The sequence below is a fragment of the Cupressus sempervirens genome, chromosome 2 (genome assembly GCF_028749045.1).
Source record: "Cupressus sempervirens isolate cs-2001-9-10 chromosome 2, ASM2874904v1, whole genome shotgun sequence".
Taxonomy (NCBI): Eukaryota; Viridiplantae; Streptophyta; class Pinopsida; order Cupressales; family Cupressaceae; genus Cupressus; species Cupressus sempervirens.
The window spans coordinates 58,061,023-58,080,807 of NC_143119.1; the positions used below are offsets into that span (position 1 = coordinate 58,061,023).

The 19,785-nt window shown below is 34.4% G+C and overlaps 2 protein-coding genes across 2 annotated transcripts; one reads left to right on the forward strand and one right to left on the reverse strand.

Moving 5' to 3' along the window:
* Positions 1-279: 279 nt before the first annotated feature.
* LOC149571049 (uncharacterized) lies at positions 280-1,275 on the forward strand. Its single transcript, XM_089815674.1, has 3 exons — positions 280-283; positions 556-1,019; positions 1,150-1,275. Exons 1-3 carry the CDS (start codon positions 280-282, stop codon positions 1,273-1,275), a joined length of 594 nt encoding a protein of 197 aa, XP_089671800.1.
* A 6,502-nt stretch (positions 1,276-7,777) lies between these two features.
* LOC149571050 (F-box/kelch-repeat protein At1g22040-like) lies at positions 7,778-9,199 on the reverse strand. Its single transcript, XM_089812622.1, has one exon. It carries the CDS (start codon positions 9,141-9,143, stop codon positions 7,989-7,991), a length of 1,155 nt encoding a protein of 384 aa, XP_089668748.1. The 5' UTR covers positions 9,144-9,199; the 3' UTR covers positions 7,778-7,988.
* Positions 9,200-19,785: the final 10,586 nt, after the last annotated feature.

The following is a 19,785-nucleotide window of genomic DNA, read 5'->3' on the forward strand; positions in this document are numbered from 1 at the left end:
AAATTTGGCTGCTTCTCATTTTCGATGCACTTTAAAGTTTGTTGAATGTCTAAAGCTTTAAAGTAAATGAGTTTTTTCAGAGCTTCTTCACATTTTGCAAGCATTTTATAGATCAGCAGATTCACTGGATTGTCTATTTAAGAAAGCTTTTACTGTGAACGAAGATTTGATGTTTGTTCAGATTAAATGTTTCATTTAATGCTAAAGCTTTGTCTATTCATGCCTTTTGTGTCTAAGCGGTGAAAATGGTGTAGATGTGAAGTGGAAGGTTTTCTACTAATGCGTATGTGAAAGGCAGTTGCGAATGGATGTCCGCTTCAGTCTTTGCTTAGAGAAACTTAGAGTTCGAATCGCTAGAGCATTTCTTGATCTATCTACTATGCATCACCTCCCTCCTTTGCTTGACTACAATTTCAATTGGCTGTCTTTGTTCTCGCTCGATCCTTGAGAGCTAATAATCTATCTATTGTTTTAGAAACTGCCATCATTCCATTACTATCTACCATAAAATTCTAGAATCACACCTCTGCTTTAAAAATGGTAGACAAGAATAAGGGTCAGTCTCCAAACTGTATGAGAGCATGGAAAAAATTCCCTCTGAATTTATGGGCATTGATAAATCCCAACTGTTGGACCCCAATTTTATAACCTCCTACTTTAATACCTCTCTCAGGATTGGAGGCGCAAATTATTACGTTTGCTCTAATATGGGGCGTTATAATTCACGTGATAGCACAACTCACAATATAGGCACCAGCATCACATATATGTGTATCTGTGGAAATCCAATCAACTGCCTCATTCAGCTGCGCCAGAATACTAGTATTGTCAATCAAGCTAGCGAAAGCAGCAGCGGCCAAACTATCGGTTATGTGAAGGAGATGCTTATGTTTATCATAACCGATGACTTGAAGATAAAGGGGAGCTCAACTATCACAAGTATAGCACTCCTCAATCAGCTCAATATTAAAGATTTGACAGAACTTGAAGAGCATATTGCAATTGTTGATCGCAACACGGTGAGGTTTACTTTGTTTTATTTGAATTGTTTATGGGGCAAATTAATGGGTGTACTAACTATTACTAGATTTTTAAGATTTTTGTTTCCTTCGATTTGATTATGGTAAGATGTGAACATTTTATTTTCAGGCATTAGAGATTCTGGAAGCATCTTTGCTTTCCACAACTGTGTTGAACGATGTTTTTGGAGCTAAGCTTGCTATGTCGGGCAAGGTAAACTTAATTACAGAGAGGTTGTCACTGAAGCTTGTGTGACAATATTTAGCTTGTAAACTTTGGTTCTGGAATTTTATTTCTTTATTTTTCTTTTGGTATTTTTCTTTAAAATCAAGTTGTAAAATTATTGTAATTTGTTAAATTATTGTGGGATTGAAAATAAAGACGTATAGTTAATCTTGAGATTTCAACCTAAGTTTAATTTTTGTATCTATGATGGAAATGAGGGAGATAAAGATTGGATTGTAGAAAAATGTAACATGAAAAGATCCTTAGATTGTACTATTAAATGGCTAAGAAAATTTATTCGGTGCAGACAAACAAATATGGGGAAAAATATTAACAATTATAAGCAAAAGAAGCAATTGAATTGCAGATTCAGCAAAACCCAACAAAAAAAGGTTCTTTCCAAAAAAGGAATGATAGATGAAATAATAAATTATACAAAACCAAATTAACATGACTTGACAAACCTTGGAAGCATAGTGAATAGTTGCAGATAAAACAAGAAACTAGTACAAGAACAAAGCCCCAAAACAAACATAACAGATAAGCCTAGTGAAGAATTGTATGATTATTTTTAGTTTTGATTATGATATGTTTTTCAATCATATTTAGTCATCAACAATCTCATGGAAAACCACAGAGTCTAGATAGCACTGTAAAATTAATCTAAAAAATGAGGTAAGGAAAGAAATTAGTTTAGGGAAAAAGACATAAATTGAAAATATGCACAATTAAAACCAAAAGAAATGCTATTGTAGATTTATCAAACCCAACAAAAATTGCAGTTAAGAGAAAAAAAAATGATAGAAAGTTGAAACCACATTCTCATGATAGGACAAAAAATTGAAGTTAAAACAGGATACCCAATGACTAATTGCATATTTACCAAGAAACTAGTACCAAAAAAAATCCCCAAATAAACAGTATACCATCTTGATTTGTTTATATTTGCAAGCAGATGGAACTTACATTTGAGTTCTTTTGTATTAGATTGTGTATGTAATTTTTGTATCCCTGATCTATCATCAAAATAAGAGAGCACAAAAGAAAGATAGAAAGACAAAACTTACTTGAATGGATGGTGGACTGTGAGAGAATCCATTTCATAGAGAGGTCCATTTGAAGAGGTAGAGGAAAAGGAATCTTCAATGTCATCAAAGGCACCTAAGAGAAGGAAATCAAAGAGGAATCTAATCAAAGGGTTCATCCGTAGTACCAAGGCAAAATGATAATATTATAACAATGAAATACTACTTAATTATGAAGTAAGAAGATTGGGCAGATACAAAATACAGAGATGGGAGGGAAACAACCTGCAAAAAAACTCAATATTTGTGTAATGACATGGTCCCAATTTCCTACATGTGAAAAAGTGCTTGTAGATGGGATCTAGGCTAAAATATACCCGTGCAACTAACTCTGTAAATCACAATAGTAATTTCTAAAATCAAATTAAACATAACATAAATGCATTCATCCTCCAATCAATATATGCATAGGCTATATGAGCATAATCAAGCGCATACTCATTTCCTTATAACTTACAGCATTGGCATTTCTAACATAAAAAGCATAACACAGAGAAACAACAAAAAATACTCTAAAATTTGTAGGCAAAAATGAATGGAAATCACAATAATATAAAACCATTGATCAGTCTTAAACGCATGGCTTGTTGAAGTGTTGCATGTAGATAACGCTTGGAGAGCCACCTGCCATTTGTCCTTTCCTGTTATATGCCACCATAAGAGACATGGCCATAGGATATTGCACAATATCAGTGGGAACTGGCTAATGGACATGCCGCATTCTATCTAAAGTCATTGTAGCATAAATTAAAATAAACGATGCTTGTGCTAGAGGATGTGGTTGACAATGCTCTGAAATTTATGTTTTCAATGCTTAAGAGGTAGATATAAATCTTTTAGAATAATATTTTTGACAAATAAATTATAAAAACTTTATTTTCTAAAAAATAAAACAATTATTAAACTTCTATATCTGATGTTCAATTTCCTAGGTCATTCCCATTGCAGTCTAAGAAAAAAAAATTATTATTCCTCTTCCATTGACATGTTATGAAGCAATCATGCATAAAAATGAGAATGACACTCTGTTCATTCAAAAGTAGATGGCAACAAAAAAAAAAGTTGATAATTAACCAGTTGTAGGTATAAAGCTAAACTTATTTTATATCTCATCAACTAGACTTCATTGGTAGGTAGATGCAAACTATTTTACATCACAAGCTTGACTTGTAAACTATTTATTATATTAATTTTCAAACTCTTGAACATACAGAATAGATTTCTTTGGCAACCTTGACTTGTAGACTATTTTGAGCTATATCATCTATAATAGCAATGCCATTATTAAGTGATACATTTTCCTTATTTTATTTAATATGCTTGATAGAGCTGGAAAAGCGACATCATTTTTGGACAGAGGTCACTTGTAAGTGAATAGAAATGTATACTATTGTCAATTCACTTATTCTTCACTTATTCAATTTTGATCAAATTCAAATCCAAGTTGGCAAGAACCCAATTATTCTCTACTGTGGTCTTGTGCATCATTGTTTTTCTTAAATAAATCAATTCTACTATATATTTCTAGTTATCCTATGACAATCATATCAATCCTCAATCCTGTTACATATTGAGATTTTAATTTATTCACACAAGTTTTGACATTTTTCATTGATTTGTGGAGATAAAAAAATTTACACATTGACTAAGTACAATTTATTTTATTTTATATTTAGTCAATCATTTTGTACAATTTAAGAAAATAAGTGCCACATTCTAATTTGTAATTAATTTCTTATTTAAGATGCTATTTAGCTATTTTCCAATTGGGTCATGTTGGAAGAGCATAAATAAACTTATTATATAAAATTCATTATATGTCACATGCTTCTCTTTTACATAAATTTCCAACTATATCAACAATCAAAATCTTCCTTGTATACACTTCCTTATGCAATATGAAGCTTCATTTATGATTTTCAATCCTTTTGTATTTACAATTGAAAAAATATTTCAAAAAATGTATATATGCTTCTATCCTATATAAAATATTAATTATATGCTAACAATTTAAATTCTTTTCTTGAATTTGACATATCTTCAATTTTATTTTTTAATAAAACCTATCGGCGTACCCCTTGCACCTCTTTCTGGTGCAAGTGCTAGTTAGGGGCTAGGAAGTTGTAATGCCCTCTAATTGGCACAAGGCATGATGATGATGTCATCATGAGGCCAATAGGGCATAGGAAGAGCTAGGGTGAGGTTTTTACCATACTTGGGATTTGTGGTTAAGTTTGAGGAGATGGAAAGGTCATTTGACCAAATTGGTAAAAAATTGCATAAAGTTGTAAAAGTTGCATTGTGTAACTATGCAACTTTCAAAATTTGCTTGAGAAACTTTTTGCAAAAGAGTTTCAAATTATTGGGAAGGAGTCCTAAAGAGTCTATAACTACCCAACCACCCTATATAAGGCTGGAGAAGACCTATGTGCAGTGTTGGAAGTCCATTGTACGAATGGTGTGTTTTTGCAAATATCATACTAAAGCATTTTGTGAGCATTTTTTGAGTTTTGTATGGTAGTAGGTAATTAGGTGTGAAAGATACATACTATCACTTGAAAATATTTTGGTTTGCATGTTTTCTTGAATCTGTGTGCTGGTAGATAAGAGTTTTGAATAGTTTTATTACCTTTTAAATTACTTTGATTCCACATTGTCATTGGTTTTGTCTAGGCAGTTCTTGAAGATGGATCTCTAACTCACTTCCCCACTCTTTAATCTATACAACCTCTTGGAGATAGAAGCAAGGGCCCTTAAATGTAGAGCAAACATTTTTAAGGTCTTGGCCTAGGGTGAGTTAGGCTACGGAAGACCACATTGAAGTGTGCATTGCTTGTAGAGGAGTAAAGCTAGAGTCCAAATTCCTTTTAGATATCAAAGGAGAAGGTCTTGCCATCATTCCATGAAGGAGAGAGGTCCACACCAATCTAATAACAATCCCAAAAAAAACTTTCTTGGTGGACTAGCCAGTTAAACCTAAAAAGCCCTATTTTCACCTAATTTGGGTTAGGGTAATGGATAGAAGAGTACGACATCAAAACCCCAAAAATATTTAAGGGGATGCCAAATGGACCAAGAAACCTAAAAAATATTGCAGGGTTACTTTGGAAGGCATAGCAGAAAAATCATGTTTTCTCACTATAGAAGACCTAATTGAGGCTCCTAGTCTATTAGGCCTATTTGTGAAGAAAGTAACAGATCAGATGGGAAAGTGAACTTGGTGGAATGTCTAGTATACCTAATTGGTTGAGTAAAAGTGTTTTTTGAATACCTCCAATGCAACGCCTAGTTCAAGATTTTGGGGTTGTGAGCCCTATTGTTTGCTTTAAGGGCTAGGGTGAAGGAGTATGAATGCATCATGTTTTGGCTTGATAGAATGATCTTTCTTTATAGTTGGGTTGGCTAGTGAGACCAAGGGATCCTTAGGCAAGTCAACGTCCTATAGGTGGAAAGTGGTGAGGAAGAATCACCCTAGAAGTCTTGTGAGAAGGCTAAGAGCATGAGTCAGTAAGTGACTCATCCAACCTCCCTATCAATGAAGAGGGTGGTCTTTGGACCTATCACAAAAAGAAGGAAGCTAAGCAAGTCTTGTCTACTAATTGAGGACAAGAAGGAAGAAGAGAAAGGCCTTGATGATGTTGTGAACTAGCCAAAGGATCTCAAAATCCTCGTTAATGACTGAGAAAATATCAAGAAAGCCTAGTTGTTTGGGCTATATCTATTTTGTGTATGTCTTGATTTTGGATACTATGTTTAGAACTTTTAATGTTTTTTGGTTTTACTTAGTTTCCATTTTCTCTTCTATGTTTATCTTGAGAAAAAATTATGGTATCTCTTTTTAGAACTTGGGGTTTTAGCTCAGATTTGGCTAGAAAACTTTAATGTGTTTTAAGTAGTAGTAGTTTAGTTGTTTGGGATGTTACTGTTTAAGAATATCAGTTTTCCACAATCCAACTTGATTTATTTTAATGCTTCTAGTTTTCAATCATGTCAATGTTTTGGATCACACTAGGATGGATCATAAAGTGTGATCCAAAACGTTGAGACAATCGAAAACCAAAAGCATTAAAATAAATGTTATTGTTTACTTTGGACTTATGCTAGTTTTTTATTATTTTTGTTGAATAGTAGGGCATTGGTTGTTTGGGTTGGTCATGTCTTCTCTATTGCTTGGCTATAGTGGCCCAAGATAGACTTGAATGTTGTTTACTTTTTTGTTACTCAGATTTAGAGCCTTTAACTGCCTCTTCTAATCAAAAATAATATTAAACATATATAGTAAAATATATATTTAAAAAAATTAGTACTATTAGTTTTTTTAATATTTTTTATTTAAAAAATTAGTACTATTATTATATTTTTTTGTATTAATAATTGAGAGTTCTAAAAGAGAGCACCAAAAAGAAGGGAGGCTTAGCCTTGACCTACCAATTGGAGAGTATCAAGTAACAAACCGCATGGGGTTAAAACGTGAAAATAAGGTAAAAACAAGTATGGAAGAGCAAAAGCCCACTAGGGCAGAATATCATCAACTTTATCTATCCATGTAGTCCATCCAAGTGGGCCTTCCATCCAAACTACTTTTTTCAAGTCCAAAATCTGAGAGTAGATATGTAGGTTCTCAGCGCTTAGACCATTTTCATCTTTGATATCATGCATAAGTTTTCCAAGCGCATCATCAAAAGTCATTTGATCATCAGCAATACTAGCTAGCTCGAAGCCATCTTCATCTCATAAATTAACATAGAGGCATGCCCATTATTATATTTACAAATAATATCAAAATTAAAATTTTTAAATGAGCGTGGCTATACTCCTTACAAATTGCACCATTGACTAAATTTTTTTTAAATGAAAACACAATGAAATTTTCAACATTTGATCTTCATGATATGTATATTTTGTGATCGAAAACAACAAATTTTTTGAGAAAATTTTGCTATATTTTTATGAATCTGCAAAAGAATCATGTTTGACTTTTCTTATTTTTGGTGCATTTTATTAGAGATAAGCCAACGCCCATACTATAATTATGTATGTTTCGTATTGTTTTTTTTGGAAAGCCATTTTTTTATAATTAGCCCTCCCGTCAACCCGTCAATCCGTCATTTAGTTGTGATTGGAATAAGAATGCAACGGAAGGACGAGGTCTGTTGCGACGCGAAAGAAAGGAAGATAGAAAGAAAATACAAAACCAACAATGAGCATGGTGGCCTCACTTGACACGAAATCGAATGTCCCCCAGCAATTTAATATATCCATGACTCAATCATTAAACATTATCCATTGAGCATGGTGGCCTCCCTTTTATACTTTCACGCAACTCTCCGAGATCATCACACTCCCGAAGCGCCTTTTCCACGAGGTACTAAATACGTAGATTGATTCATTCATTTCAGGCGCGGCCCAATGTATAACATAATTATTGGTTGAGTTTCTACTTCAAATAACACCAAACGTCTAATTGGATTGATCGACAAGTACATATTACAAAGTGATATTATTTTACATCTTTGGAAATATAAAATCCTCCCAAACGGAAGTTTCCCTACGACTATAATAATCATATCCAAGCAACATTGGACAAACTAAGCAGGTAGAAGAGAGTTATATTACAACTCTCAATTGCATTAAAACCTGCAACTCGATCGTTATTACCTATACTTCCAATATGGTGCCGGTTAAAACATGATCGAATCTCTCCAATCCTGAAACTTCAATCTGCCTCCATTCTAAGCCATCCGATTCTCCCGGCTTGCACGAGTAAATCCTCATTGATTTCCCCGCCGTAAGATGGATCGCCCACAGCTCACTTCCAACGCCCAGGATTTTGTAATCAGTCCCACAACCACGCATCTCGCAAACGCCTCCAATGAATCCCAAATGCCTCCATTCCTCCTCCTCACCGTCAAACTCCATCACCTCATTCGACTCCGATTTAATTGCAAAAAGCCTTTTTTTATCCACAGTAGCAAAATCAAATCCTGTAGTGAGGGCCGAATCCTCCGCATATCTTAACCCGTTTGCGCAGAAATTGGGAAGCAGCGTCCACTGACCGGTCTCGGGATCGAATCTCTCCGCGGAAACATGAATCTCGGGAAAACCTCCAGGTGAATGACAATATCCTCCAATGGCGTAGAATTTGTCATCCAGACACACACCTGCACAATTAATTCTCGGCATGATCATGTCTGGCAGCTTCTCCCATTCATTGTTTCGGCTGTCGTACCGAAAAGCGCTTCTAGAAGCTTCTCCGCTGAAATTTATCACCCCGCCGCAAAGGTAAACGAATCCATCCATTCCGGCACAGCAAAATTTCCTGCAGCGTTTTCCCGGGGGCAATTTTACCGATTGCCAGCGGCCCGTTCGGATATCGTATGAACAAAACCCTCCTTCTTCTTCTGTCCGATTGATCACTTGTGGTAGAAAGAGCTCATCATTGGCGGCTGCGCTGCACAGATTCATAATTTCCATGGAAATTGAAGGAGAAGAGAGGGGATTGGGTAAAATAGTGGGCTTGAGGCTGAGAGGGTCAATAAGCAGCCATTTCGTGATGCGCTCATTTGCACGCACGTACTCATCTCCGTCGAATCTGCTGTCAAAGACTCCAATGAAGACACAGAATTCCGTTGGGAGATTGAGAGAGCGGCGGAGAGATGTGATGAAAGATGCGTTTTTGCAAGCATTCGCCCACGCTCGGGAAGCGCAGGAGGCGATTGCTCTGTTTCGACGAGGCAGTCTGACAAGACACTGCCATGCGACATCCTCTGCCAGAGACGGGAGGAGGAAACAGCTTGCAGATTCATCCATCATTGTGTTCTTGGGAAGGCCGCCTCAGCCTCCACATTTATATTTGTGAGGAGAAGAACAAATAAAGTATAGGTAGCTAGGTACAGGCTTATAGCATGCTATCCTCGTTTTATTATAAAAAATAATAATAACTTTATCATGTTCCGGAATGGTAGTTTAGACAGTTCGATATTGCAAGTGGGTCATAGGACGAGGATTTCAATATGGGAATATCACCGTCTTTGTTTGAAAAATAGGTCACAATTATCTCTTTTTGTTCATATACGGCCTTTCGACAAATTCCCAAGCCTGAAGATGAGGGGAGGCTTTGAGAGGAAGACTGATCGTGGTGTTAATAGTTTTGATTGTTTTGCCATTATTCGCAAATAAAGGTTATTATTAAAATAATAAAAAAGATTGTTTGAAATCTTCAAATTCAGAAACCTTGTTGCGCAACATATAATTGAAGATGGGGTCAGAAAAGTGATTGTCATAATTGGGCGTTAAGATAAGACAGAGAAGGTAGGATTCGTACCCGTCCGCATCTTGTATTGATTCTATATTCTTTTTAGCTGTACAAAATATTCATTGTATAAGATGTACAGTTGGACTCCTCGTGATTTAGAAAGCAACATACGAACTAATATTTTTTATCTACGGAATACATAACCAACACGTTGGATGGTGGTTTATCCAATTGGACTGGGAGATCAAGTGAAAAAAGAAGATAACAAGCAAACATGATTTACTTATAATTTAACATAAGTCAAAGCCAACGGCGCCGGGCTTAACCGGCACACTCAAAGCTGACAGGTTGGGTTCTCGGGCCCACATCTCCCAATAGAACTCCGTAATACATCCCTCTTCCGTTTGCCCTTAACTGTCCGTGCGTGCCAAATTTGAAATTTGAATTTTCATTACCGCCCATCGGTATAAAACTTAAAATAAACATATGTAATGTAGAAGACGCGGGTATTCTTGTGAGATGGTTGCACAGAGAGAAGAGAGTTCCAAACTGCCTAGGCCCTGCCTGGTAAAATGTAAGAGCCTACGTTATTTATTCATTTTGTTTGAGCAAAACCGATATTTTTGAAAAGGCTTTAGAATTTTCGGCAAAATGCAATATGCGGGAGTAAAGATAAACCACCTCAAACTGCAAAGATAAACATTCTCCATGCCTGTTAAAAATAGAGGTTATTAGATCATTCTCCATGCCTGTTAAAGATAAACTCATTTGCTAGATGTTGCAGATACAAATGTGGACAGAGAGAAAGGCCGGCCAGTTATTTGACAAAATGCCTCCAAGAAATCTGTCTCATTAGATTCTCAGATGGCAACGTATTCACATGTTAAAATAATGTTTATTTTCAACTGTACAGTATGGTATCACAGTAATCAGCATAATGTTCTTTCTAATGGCCTTATTAATCTGTAAATATATATCCATGGAATACATTATTATATAATGTGATAAGAGTTGGTTATTTAAGTTGAAGAAAAACTGTTTTTGAAAGTAATTTAGGATCTAAAACTCAAGTTACGATCAAGGTTAATATATAAGGAATTAAATTTTAGTGAAGTTAGTATAATTAAATCTGTTTTTATTAGACATAGATTTAGAATAAAGGCATAAATTATTATGAATTTAAATTATCTAATTTTAAAATATAAATATATTTATTTATTTACATATATAATTTTAAAAAATTCATAGTATTTTTTAAATTTCAAAGTATTATAAAAAATCATTAGTTTATATAAAAGATAATATCAATATATCTGAAATGATATTCTATAATCAAATATATTAATAAGTTTATTTTTAATAATATCTTAATATGAAATACAACATTTTATTTATTACTAGTTACGAGATTTAAATATAAAAAAGGGTATTAAAAACATTGATGATTGATAGCTATATAAATAAGAAATGTTGACATTTTTAGTAGAAGGATCATCATATAATAAATAAATAAGTTTTAAAATATAGATAATTTTCTATTAGATCACTTTCTCTAGACATGATTTGTTCATGTTAAGGATGAATTCAACATTGTTTGGTGTTTATTGTAGTTTGGCTATGGATGCTTCTATTGTGCCTTTGTTGATATTCATAATCAAAAGAAGAATGTCTAATTTGGTATGACAAAAGGAGTCTTGTTTATACTTTACTATCATGCCTCATGGTGATTTTATAGTCAATCCTAATTTGGATTTCACTTGCAAGTTTTGAATAAAACCCATGTGTTCTAATGAAGTATAAAATGTAGTATAGTAAATTGCACCCCTTTGATTAATGAGTCCAATTTCACACTCTCCTAGAATCTTACCCTATGATTTGTATCAATGGTCTCTATTTTGGAGGATGATTCCATCTTCACTTCTGTCACTTGTAGCCCCCAATAATTCTTTGGATCCAATTGCCTTAGTTTTCATGAATCTTCTATTGAAGGTTATAGATAGTGATAAGAGAGTAGAAGAATCATTTACAACAAAGACGACTCTATAGAGTATCCTCTAGGTCTTAACATTATGGAAATCAAAATCACTTTGGAAAAATATTATCTTAGATAAAATAACATTGTCTACTAGGGTCTTCATTAATATTGACCACCTATCACTTAGGGCAAAGAAAACTCCTTAAACTAAAAGGCATTAAAGGTTGAGCTCTTGGCCTAGTAAATGTGAGGCGAAGGGAAACAATTTATTTTAAAAAAAGACAAATAATTGGAGCACAAACAATAAGAAAAATAAACACAACTCTGCAAAAAAATAGAATCAAACCATAAGAAAGAGATCAATACTAGTGGAAAGACAGCCATGAAGAGGTCCAATTTAGTAAGATGAATGAAGAAGTTGTAGGGAAGCACTCCAAGAAAGTCACGGGGAAAACTCCTTCAATTTCCTCAAATCGATCCAACTTCCTTTCTAATAGGGATCAATATTGAAAGCATGCAATGGTCTACAATTTTCTTAGTTGCACTAACCAAATCTAATAAAAGTAGTCTAGCTACAATTAGTAGATGTTATTAGAACTAATAGTATGTCTTAAAGCATAACTATGTTATTTTAACTTTGAATAATGTTCCCAAGTGGCATGCTCGACACTTGAAACAAAGCTAAAACCTTTAATCTTTGATAGACAATGTTGCAAGGCAATAAATGTGACTTTCATATAAAAGAGTGAGATGATAAAATGTGGCTCTATTCTTTAAAATGTAGCTGAAAATATCATTTTAGAATTATCATATTAGAAAATTAATATTTTTTTACAGGATCTAATTTTTATTTGAGATTATTCTTGTAAGATCTTATCTTTGGAATGTGTATCTAGGATAATTTTTATTTCAATTAATCTTTCTTAAAGGAAAGTATTGTAGTCATAAGATTTGATTTTATTTGATCAGATGAATTGTTGGATAATGATGGTGACATTTTTTTTTATAGGATTTTCTTTTATTATGTACCATAGCATCAAGAATTTGTGTGAAATAGATCTCTACACGTGGACAATTAGATAATACTTTCTATCATTAAGAATTTGTGTGGAACAAATATGTAAACATGGACAATCAGAAAATGTGTTCCATTATTAAGAATTTGTGTCAAGCATATTGTAAGGACTGCCCCTGCAAAACCAATGCCACATCAACCATCTCCATAAATTTTGGAAAAATCAATGAGAGTCGAAGTCTTTTGAATATTGACTAGTTAGCATTAGTTGATTAACTATCATCAAGTTTAATTAAATTGATACATATACATATATATACTCAAGTTAAAAAGAAACTGTAAATTCATTACCAGATTACCAAATACCAGACACCAGGTGGTCTAACCATGACAACCAAGCTGAAAAGAGCTCTAGAACCTGTCTAAGAACACAAGGGCAAGAATATTGTACGAGTCCTTTTCCACCCTACCACGAAGCTGTCAAGCTTCCCTAGAATCTTTCTTGACATGAAAGATACCCATCCCAGCAACGAGATAGTCTAAAAAAGTAAAACTTAGAAGAGTAATGGAATCGCGCAACACATAGTCTACATTTAATTATATAGGAAAATTTATAAAGCTCGATAGGTGTCTTCTCATAATTCCATCAGGAAGGCATATCAGCTCTAATATTTCCATATCAACACTTAACTTATCTCTATGTTCAATATCACCAGATATCTAATCCAATGTAGGCAATGCTCTTAATCCAATTATTTATTTCACATGAAACAAGTCAACTAACTAAACATAGAATTACTAGAATGATGAACATTGGAATCCACAAGTTTTAATTGTCAGATAGTTCAATTAATCATAGCAATATTGTTCTTGTAGCAAGGTTTAGTTACTTAAGATATCAAAAGCTCCATAATTTACTTTCCTTAATATATTTATGTATAAAGCCCATTTTGTACTTAGAGCTCTGGAAGGAGCAACTCAGCTCTTTAAGTTTTCATGTTCAATCATGCTACACAAGACAAAACTAGTACAACAACCCTTAATTAAACTCCCATCAAGTAATTGTGGATCACATTATTACTACAGTTTATATAAAATAGATTGCCTAATCCTATCACTACTACAGGTATAATAGATTGAGTTTAAATAAGATTGGCAAAAACAACATTTTCATGTAACTCTCAACAACACAATTACATCAAGTCTTAGGAAGTTTTCTTGCAATAAGGTCCTGGTTCAAAAGTTATAGCTCAATATCAACACATCACAATACTACTAAAATGAATTATAGAAAATTACACTTCCAATTTCTATGTTATAGATCAGCCCAACTAAACAAAAGTCCAAGATTTATCATCTATAAGTAAGATTCAGCCATGGTTTAGTTGTTGAATCTATATATTTAGAAAATAACCATTATGGTTGCCTTAAGCTTAATATATTTATCTGTGTTACATAGCTTGACACGTTGGTAACAGACAAGATAACTTGCAACACCTTAAGGAAAAACAGGGAGTACCAAGAGAATTCAAAATCATAAAGTGGTTTTGAGGTACAGTGAAGTAACATTTTATTCTAAGAAGATTGAATAGTACAAAACTCTATGTCCAAATCTCCTATCTCATAACAATTTAATGTCATCCAGTTTATGGTAACAATGTTACAGTAATAGCAATGTACTTTTAGAACCCATTTTATAATTATATCTACAGTGAAATGTCAGTGTGGGTTCTCCACAGGTAAAGACAAAAATCATTTTTAAGATACATCATCAACAGGATTCATTATCTGCCATAACATTTTAATGTTTACCAAGTGGAAGCAAAAAAATTTGAATTTTAAATAACTTGTGACAACTGTTCAACATCAAAAACAACATAAAGCCTCCAACATTAAAAGGAAAAGTATCACCATACTATTTTAAAGAATAGCAATTTAATATGAACTGAATGAAATAAGGGTAATAGCATTGATGTATACAATAGTTACAATTTCAGCATAACATTTCAAGATTAACAACATTAAGGTTTTCAACAGTACGGCAATAAGATTCCCAATGTAGCAGCATTAACGTTTTTAAGCAGGAACATAGTAGTTACATTCATTGAAAGGTAAATGTCTTGTCTTTCTAAGCCTTGACAGTCTTGACACCTTGTTTAAAGCAACGCCAACAATGGAGGCAGACACCATGTTCAAAAGCATCATCATGTACAGTGACAGCGTAAGGGTTTAAAAACAATGCAAGAATGGTAGTAACATTCCAAGTTAATATTGTTATTTTTAAAAATATTTCCTATTGATCTGTACCTGAGCCCTAGCAAAAATTGGGGTTTCTTCTAAATTTCAAGCCAGACGTTAAATATGTGTAGATTTCCAAAAATGATTTAGGAGAACAGGGCATATAAGTTAAGAAATTGCATTCACTAAGCAATTCTTTCTCAAGAGATTCACAAGCAAATGCAGATATAGATAGAGGAAGACATTAACTAGAAAGAACCTAAAATATGAGGACTCCTGATTACTATCATTTCCTCCTACTATCCTCTTTCATTGAATGCCACCCTTGTCACTGTGTTTCCCCAACTGCCAATCCCCTCACTTTCACCTTCTTGTCGTTCTCCTTCCTTTGCTTGGCTATGTATATGTGTGTTTCATTATTCCCAAACCCTATTTTAACACCACTCTTCCAACAATATGGATGGAACTAACCTATTATGTTTTGTTAACAGTTCTTTATGGTTAATTTTAGGTGTTATTAACATTATCTTAATTTTTAATTCAAGAAGTCGATTCATTCTCCCTCCACGTGGAGTGGGGTACTAATTTATTCGGGTAAGGGGAGAGTGGGTTGTGACACATATGTTGATGAGAAATAAGATAATTTAATTTTTTAATACCTAATAGAAAAGATAGTATGGTCACAATAGTTAACTAATTGTTTGGGTATATATGTTTTTCTTAGTGTCTACTTATAATTATATGATAAATAAAATATAGGAAACTTCTCTAGATGTAAGTAGATCAATATATGGTACAAATATATTTTAAAATAGACTCTATTGTTTTTTTTTTTTTTTGCAATATAGATACGCTAGTTGACTACAACAATAGAAATCCTTTGGGTATAGTTATCCAATTTGTATCCTTGAGATTTCTTAAAAGAAATGGTTGTAAGGATAAAAACTAGTTAATATATTTCCTAAATAATGCAATAGTAAATTTTGAATTTGTTACTTTATCATGGATTCTCCTATGCTTACACCGGAGCTACTTTGTCTTTGTCTTGGCACCAAGGGTTTTAGATTCTAAATAATCATGCCCTTATTTAGCTATAAGAATAATCCATGAACATAAGTTATTCTCCACTTACTCTTCTTCTTAATTTGACAATTCACCATTTAGTATTAACCATTAACAATTCTTTATTTGGGGATTCCCCTTTTCTTTAGGTCCCACAATCTTGAGCTTTTAGTATTTTCCCAACTCATTTCCCTCAACCTACTCCCAATCTCCCTTCATCCTAATGAAACTCATATAGTTAATTACTCTTACCATCAAGTTTGACAGGTACATGGCTAGTGGTAAAACCTTTAAACCTTAAAAATTTTGTGTACTATTTTTCTTGCTCTATCTTCTATCATAACTACATTCATGACCCCTATCCCATTACTTGAGCAAGTCATATAAATTTGTATTAAACTAGGTATTTTCCTTTACCAAAATTACTTTTCACATCTATCTCTTTAATCTCTAATCCATTTCATTTACCTTGTCATTTAGTGGTATAATAATTTCTCTCACATAGATTCCACTTCTTCCATTAGTAGTGGTTCATTTCTCTTACTATTTCTCGCCTTTGCATCTTTTACTTTTAGAATCCAAAGATATTTTTTATTTAAAAAATCCTTAAAAAAGATGTCAACATGTGGTAATTCTAAGCCTTATTTCCCAACTAGTCAATATATCTTAGACTTTTATAGATTATATTGACCAAAGTTAATACTTTAATAACCACACCAAAAAAACTTTATCCAATTTAATGCCCCTAACAAAATAAATGTTTTATCAATTTTCCCTAAATAGATAGAGATTCTATCCTTGTTTATAGGGATCAAACTCTTTAATTATCAAGATTGTTATTGATTTTAGGGATCACACTCAATAATGTCAATTTGAAACTTTGATATAATACTAATAAATAATAAACTTTATCACTGATCAAATCAGAAATTTATCATATGCAATATGTAGTTGTTATATGATTTATGATCTTGTTCATTCTCTGTTATGCATCTAAACATTTATCATATATTATTATTACACACACATATAAAATCTAAAACTAAAAAAAATCCTTTACACTTGCAAACTTACTCATTGTTCTTGTTTTGTAAAATCATTGTCATTACTTATGATTTCAGACTTTTCTTAAATATTAAAATATAATTTTAAAAAAAGTTTAACATATCCAAATACCCCTGCCTCCAGTTTGTACTCATACTGTACCGGTACCCTAAATACCCAAGTACCCCTATACCCATACAACCTAAATGAAAAAATTAGAATCTATAATATCACTTCGGTATAATCTAAAAACCTAAAATGTCATGATGACCATTTTTAAATCCGTGCTTTCAAGATATAGATGAACTCAAATCTTACCTTTTTGTTTCGCCATTGCCAATCTGTTTATTTATATAAACAATAATATATATTTATGAATTATAGAGATGAGAACGCGGAATCGCCCAGAAAAAACAAAGGATTGGAACAAAGAAGAATTGGGAACACAGAGAATAGAATGCGTACCTGCATGAATCCACCCTCGGGCCTTTTTCGCGTGGGCAGCGATTTCAGTTCGAACCAGGGTTTGTACAGACACGGACTGTTGGAACATTTTAGGGGTCACCATCGCAATACCTCTGTTAGGGTTTCTGTGGACGTTTGGGGCCGCACTTTCCTTTCCCCTAGGAGATGAGGCTTAAAAATGAAGCTCGGGGAGGCAACCATGCCAACATTGGGGATGTCTCAGCTACCGTCGGTACTGATTCCACGATCGTCGGGGCTATTGCTGTTGCTGATAAATTTGGATGTGTCAAGCCTGACGGCCTTCAGATTAATATGCCTGAGGAACTGGGTAATAAAGAAGCGAGAAGCATCATTGGTGATTGCTCGATTCTTAAGGTCTCAGGAGAACCTGATGACAAGGAGCATTCCCAATCTGAGGATCTCTCTGGTGTTGATCCAGGTAAAACCCTCGAGTTTTTCCTTCCAGATGATGTTATCGATAGCATTGCTGATTGCCAGGACAGATCTGTTATTCTATTTTTCTTAAGGGGGGTTCCATCTGAAGCTGACTTCAGTAAATGGGCCAAAATGAATTGGGAGAACAGGGGATGGGAGATTGAAGCTTTGAGGGGTCTGGGTAAGGGTTATGTATCCTGTAAACTCAAGCACACAGAACATGCTCAAGCCGTTTTGCAATATGGGACATGGGTTATCTGTGGACAAATCTGTTACTTGCAAGCCTGGACTTTGGACTTTCATCCAAAAGGACCCTCTAGGTCACGTTATCTAATGTGGGTGGAGCTTCCTTTCTTAAATCTTGCCTTTAGACCTTTTTTAAACAAAATTGTTGCCCAACTTGGTAGGGTCATCTGGTGCAAGAATAATACTGATAAATTTGCTAGCTTAAGGGTGCATCCAAGAGTATGTGTTGAAATGGACCTAACTAATCCTTTGCCAGAGAACATTAAGCTCATTGGCCCAGGCTTTGAGTTTCTACAGCCTTTAGTGTACTTGAACAAGCCTAATGCATGCTTTTATTGCCGTCAAGACGGGCATCTAATCAGGGATTGTCCTACCAGAAGGCTTCAAATGAGTCATGCCCAAGTCTCTTCTCAGCCTAGACAGCCTTACATTATGCACCAGTCATCTGATTCTTCCTTGCCTAAAGATACCCATCAAGAACAAAATCATACTAGAGATCCTTCTGTCACTAACATGGAGGAAGATGATGCTCTTCTAGCATCCTCTTATAAAGATGTTGTTATGGCAGATGGCTGGACAACGATTCAAAAAAGGAAAGAGCGGTCTGAGCCTTCTTGTAGGAAGACTAGTCACCCCACACAAGGGGCTAACAAATCCCATCATACCTCTAGTTCATTGGTTCGCCCCTCTCTTGGTTCCCCTTCTTCTAGGCAAAGATCTAAATCTCCTTCTCCTAAGGACTCAATCATTCCTTCAGCAGGTTCTTTGGAGAGGCCTAGATCTAGGTCCCCGCCTAATGCCAGACCTGATTCAGGTTGTCCCGATCATGCTGTAGTTTTAGCCAATCAGTTTGAGGCCTTGCCACAAGAAGATGCTCCTACCTTGTCATTGACATGAATTTCAAAAAAATTTCATGGAATGTAAGAGGGATTTCTCTCCCTCACCACAAATATGGTGTCAAAGATGCTGTAGTAACATGGAAACTAGATATTGTTTTTCTCCAGGAAGTCAAAATTAGTGGTCCTTGCCTCTCTTCTTCCCTTTCTCATATTTGGAGAGATGCTTTCTTTTTTCAAACTTCTCATTGTGAAGGTAGGGGTGGTGTTGTTATTGGTTTGGCTCCTTGGATCCATAAGTTTGTCATTAACCATGGTGAGGATCCTTCTCATAGTTGTGTGTGGGTTCTTACCTTCGTTAATGGTCAACCTATTGGGTTATGCTCTGTTTATGCTCCAAATTTCTCCAAAGATAGAGGTCAGTTATGGGACTGGATGGCTAGGAACCTCTCCCAGGCTGATTGGGTAATAGGTGGGGACTTTAACATGGTAGAATTCCAAAACGATCGTAGTTGGCCCAGCCATTCTAAGCTTAGTATTGAGGAATTTGACAAGTGGCTTTTATGTCGTAATTCCATTGGGGTGATAGATCATATCCATGACAAAAGCTCCACCCATGACAATAATTGGTTCACTTGGTCAAATTGCACATTTGGTGATGAAAGAAAACTCAGTAGGCTTGATCGATTTTATATTTCTCCCAGTCTTCATATTGCTCAAGATGTTGCTGGTCTATCGGTTAGAGTAGACTATTCCCGCACTCTATCCGATCATTTCCCCATTATTTGTTATGTTTCAGGTACTCCTATGGTTTTTGAGACTTCCAAGCTGCCCTAAAAACTCAATATTTCTCACCTAAAGAATCCTTCTTGCGTTGCTGCTCT

What these genes read in the sequence shown, in the direction of transcription:
- LOC149571049 (XM_089815674.1), top strand. An exon ending in CAATTGTTGATCGCAACACG is followed by an intron (nt 1,020 to 1,149) that starts GTGAGGTTTACT and finishes TTTTATTTTCAG; the next exon opens with GCATTAGAGATTCTGGAAGC.
- LOC149571050 (XM_089812622.1), bottom strand. Translation starts at nt 9,143, where the DNA reads ATGATGGATGAATCTGCAAGCTGTTTCCTCCTCCCGTCTCTGGCAGAG.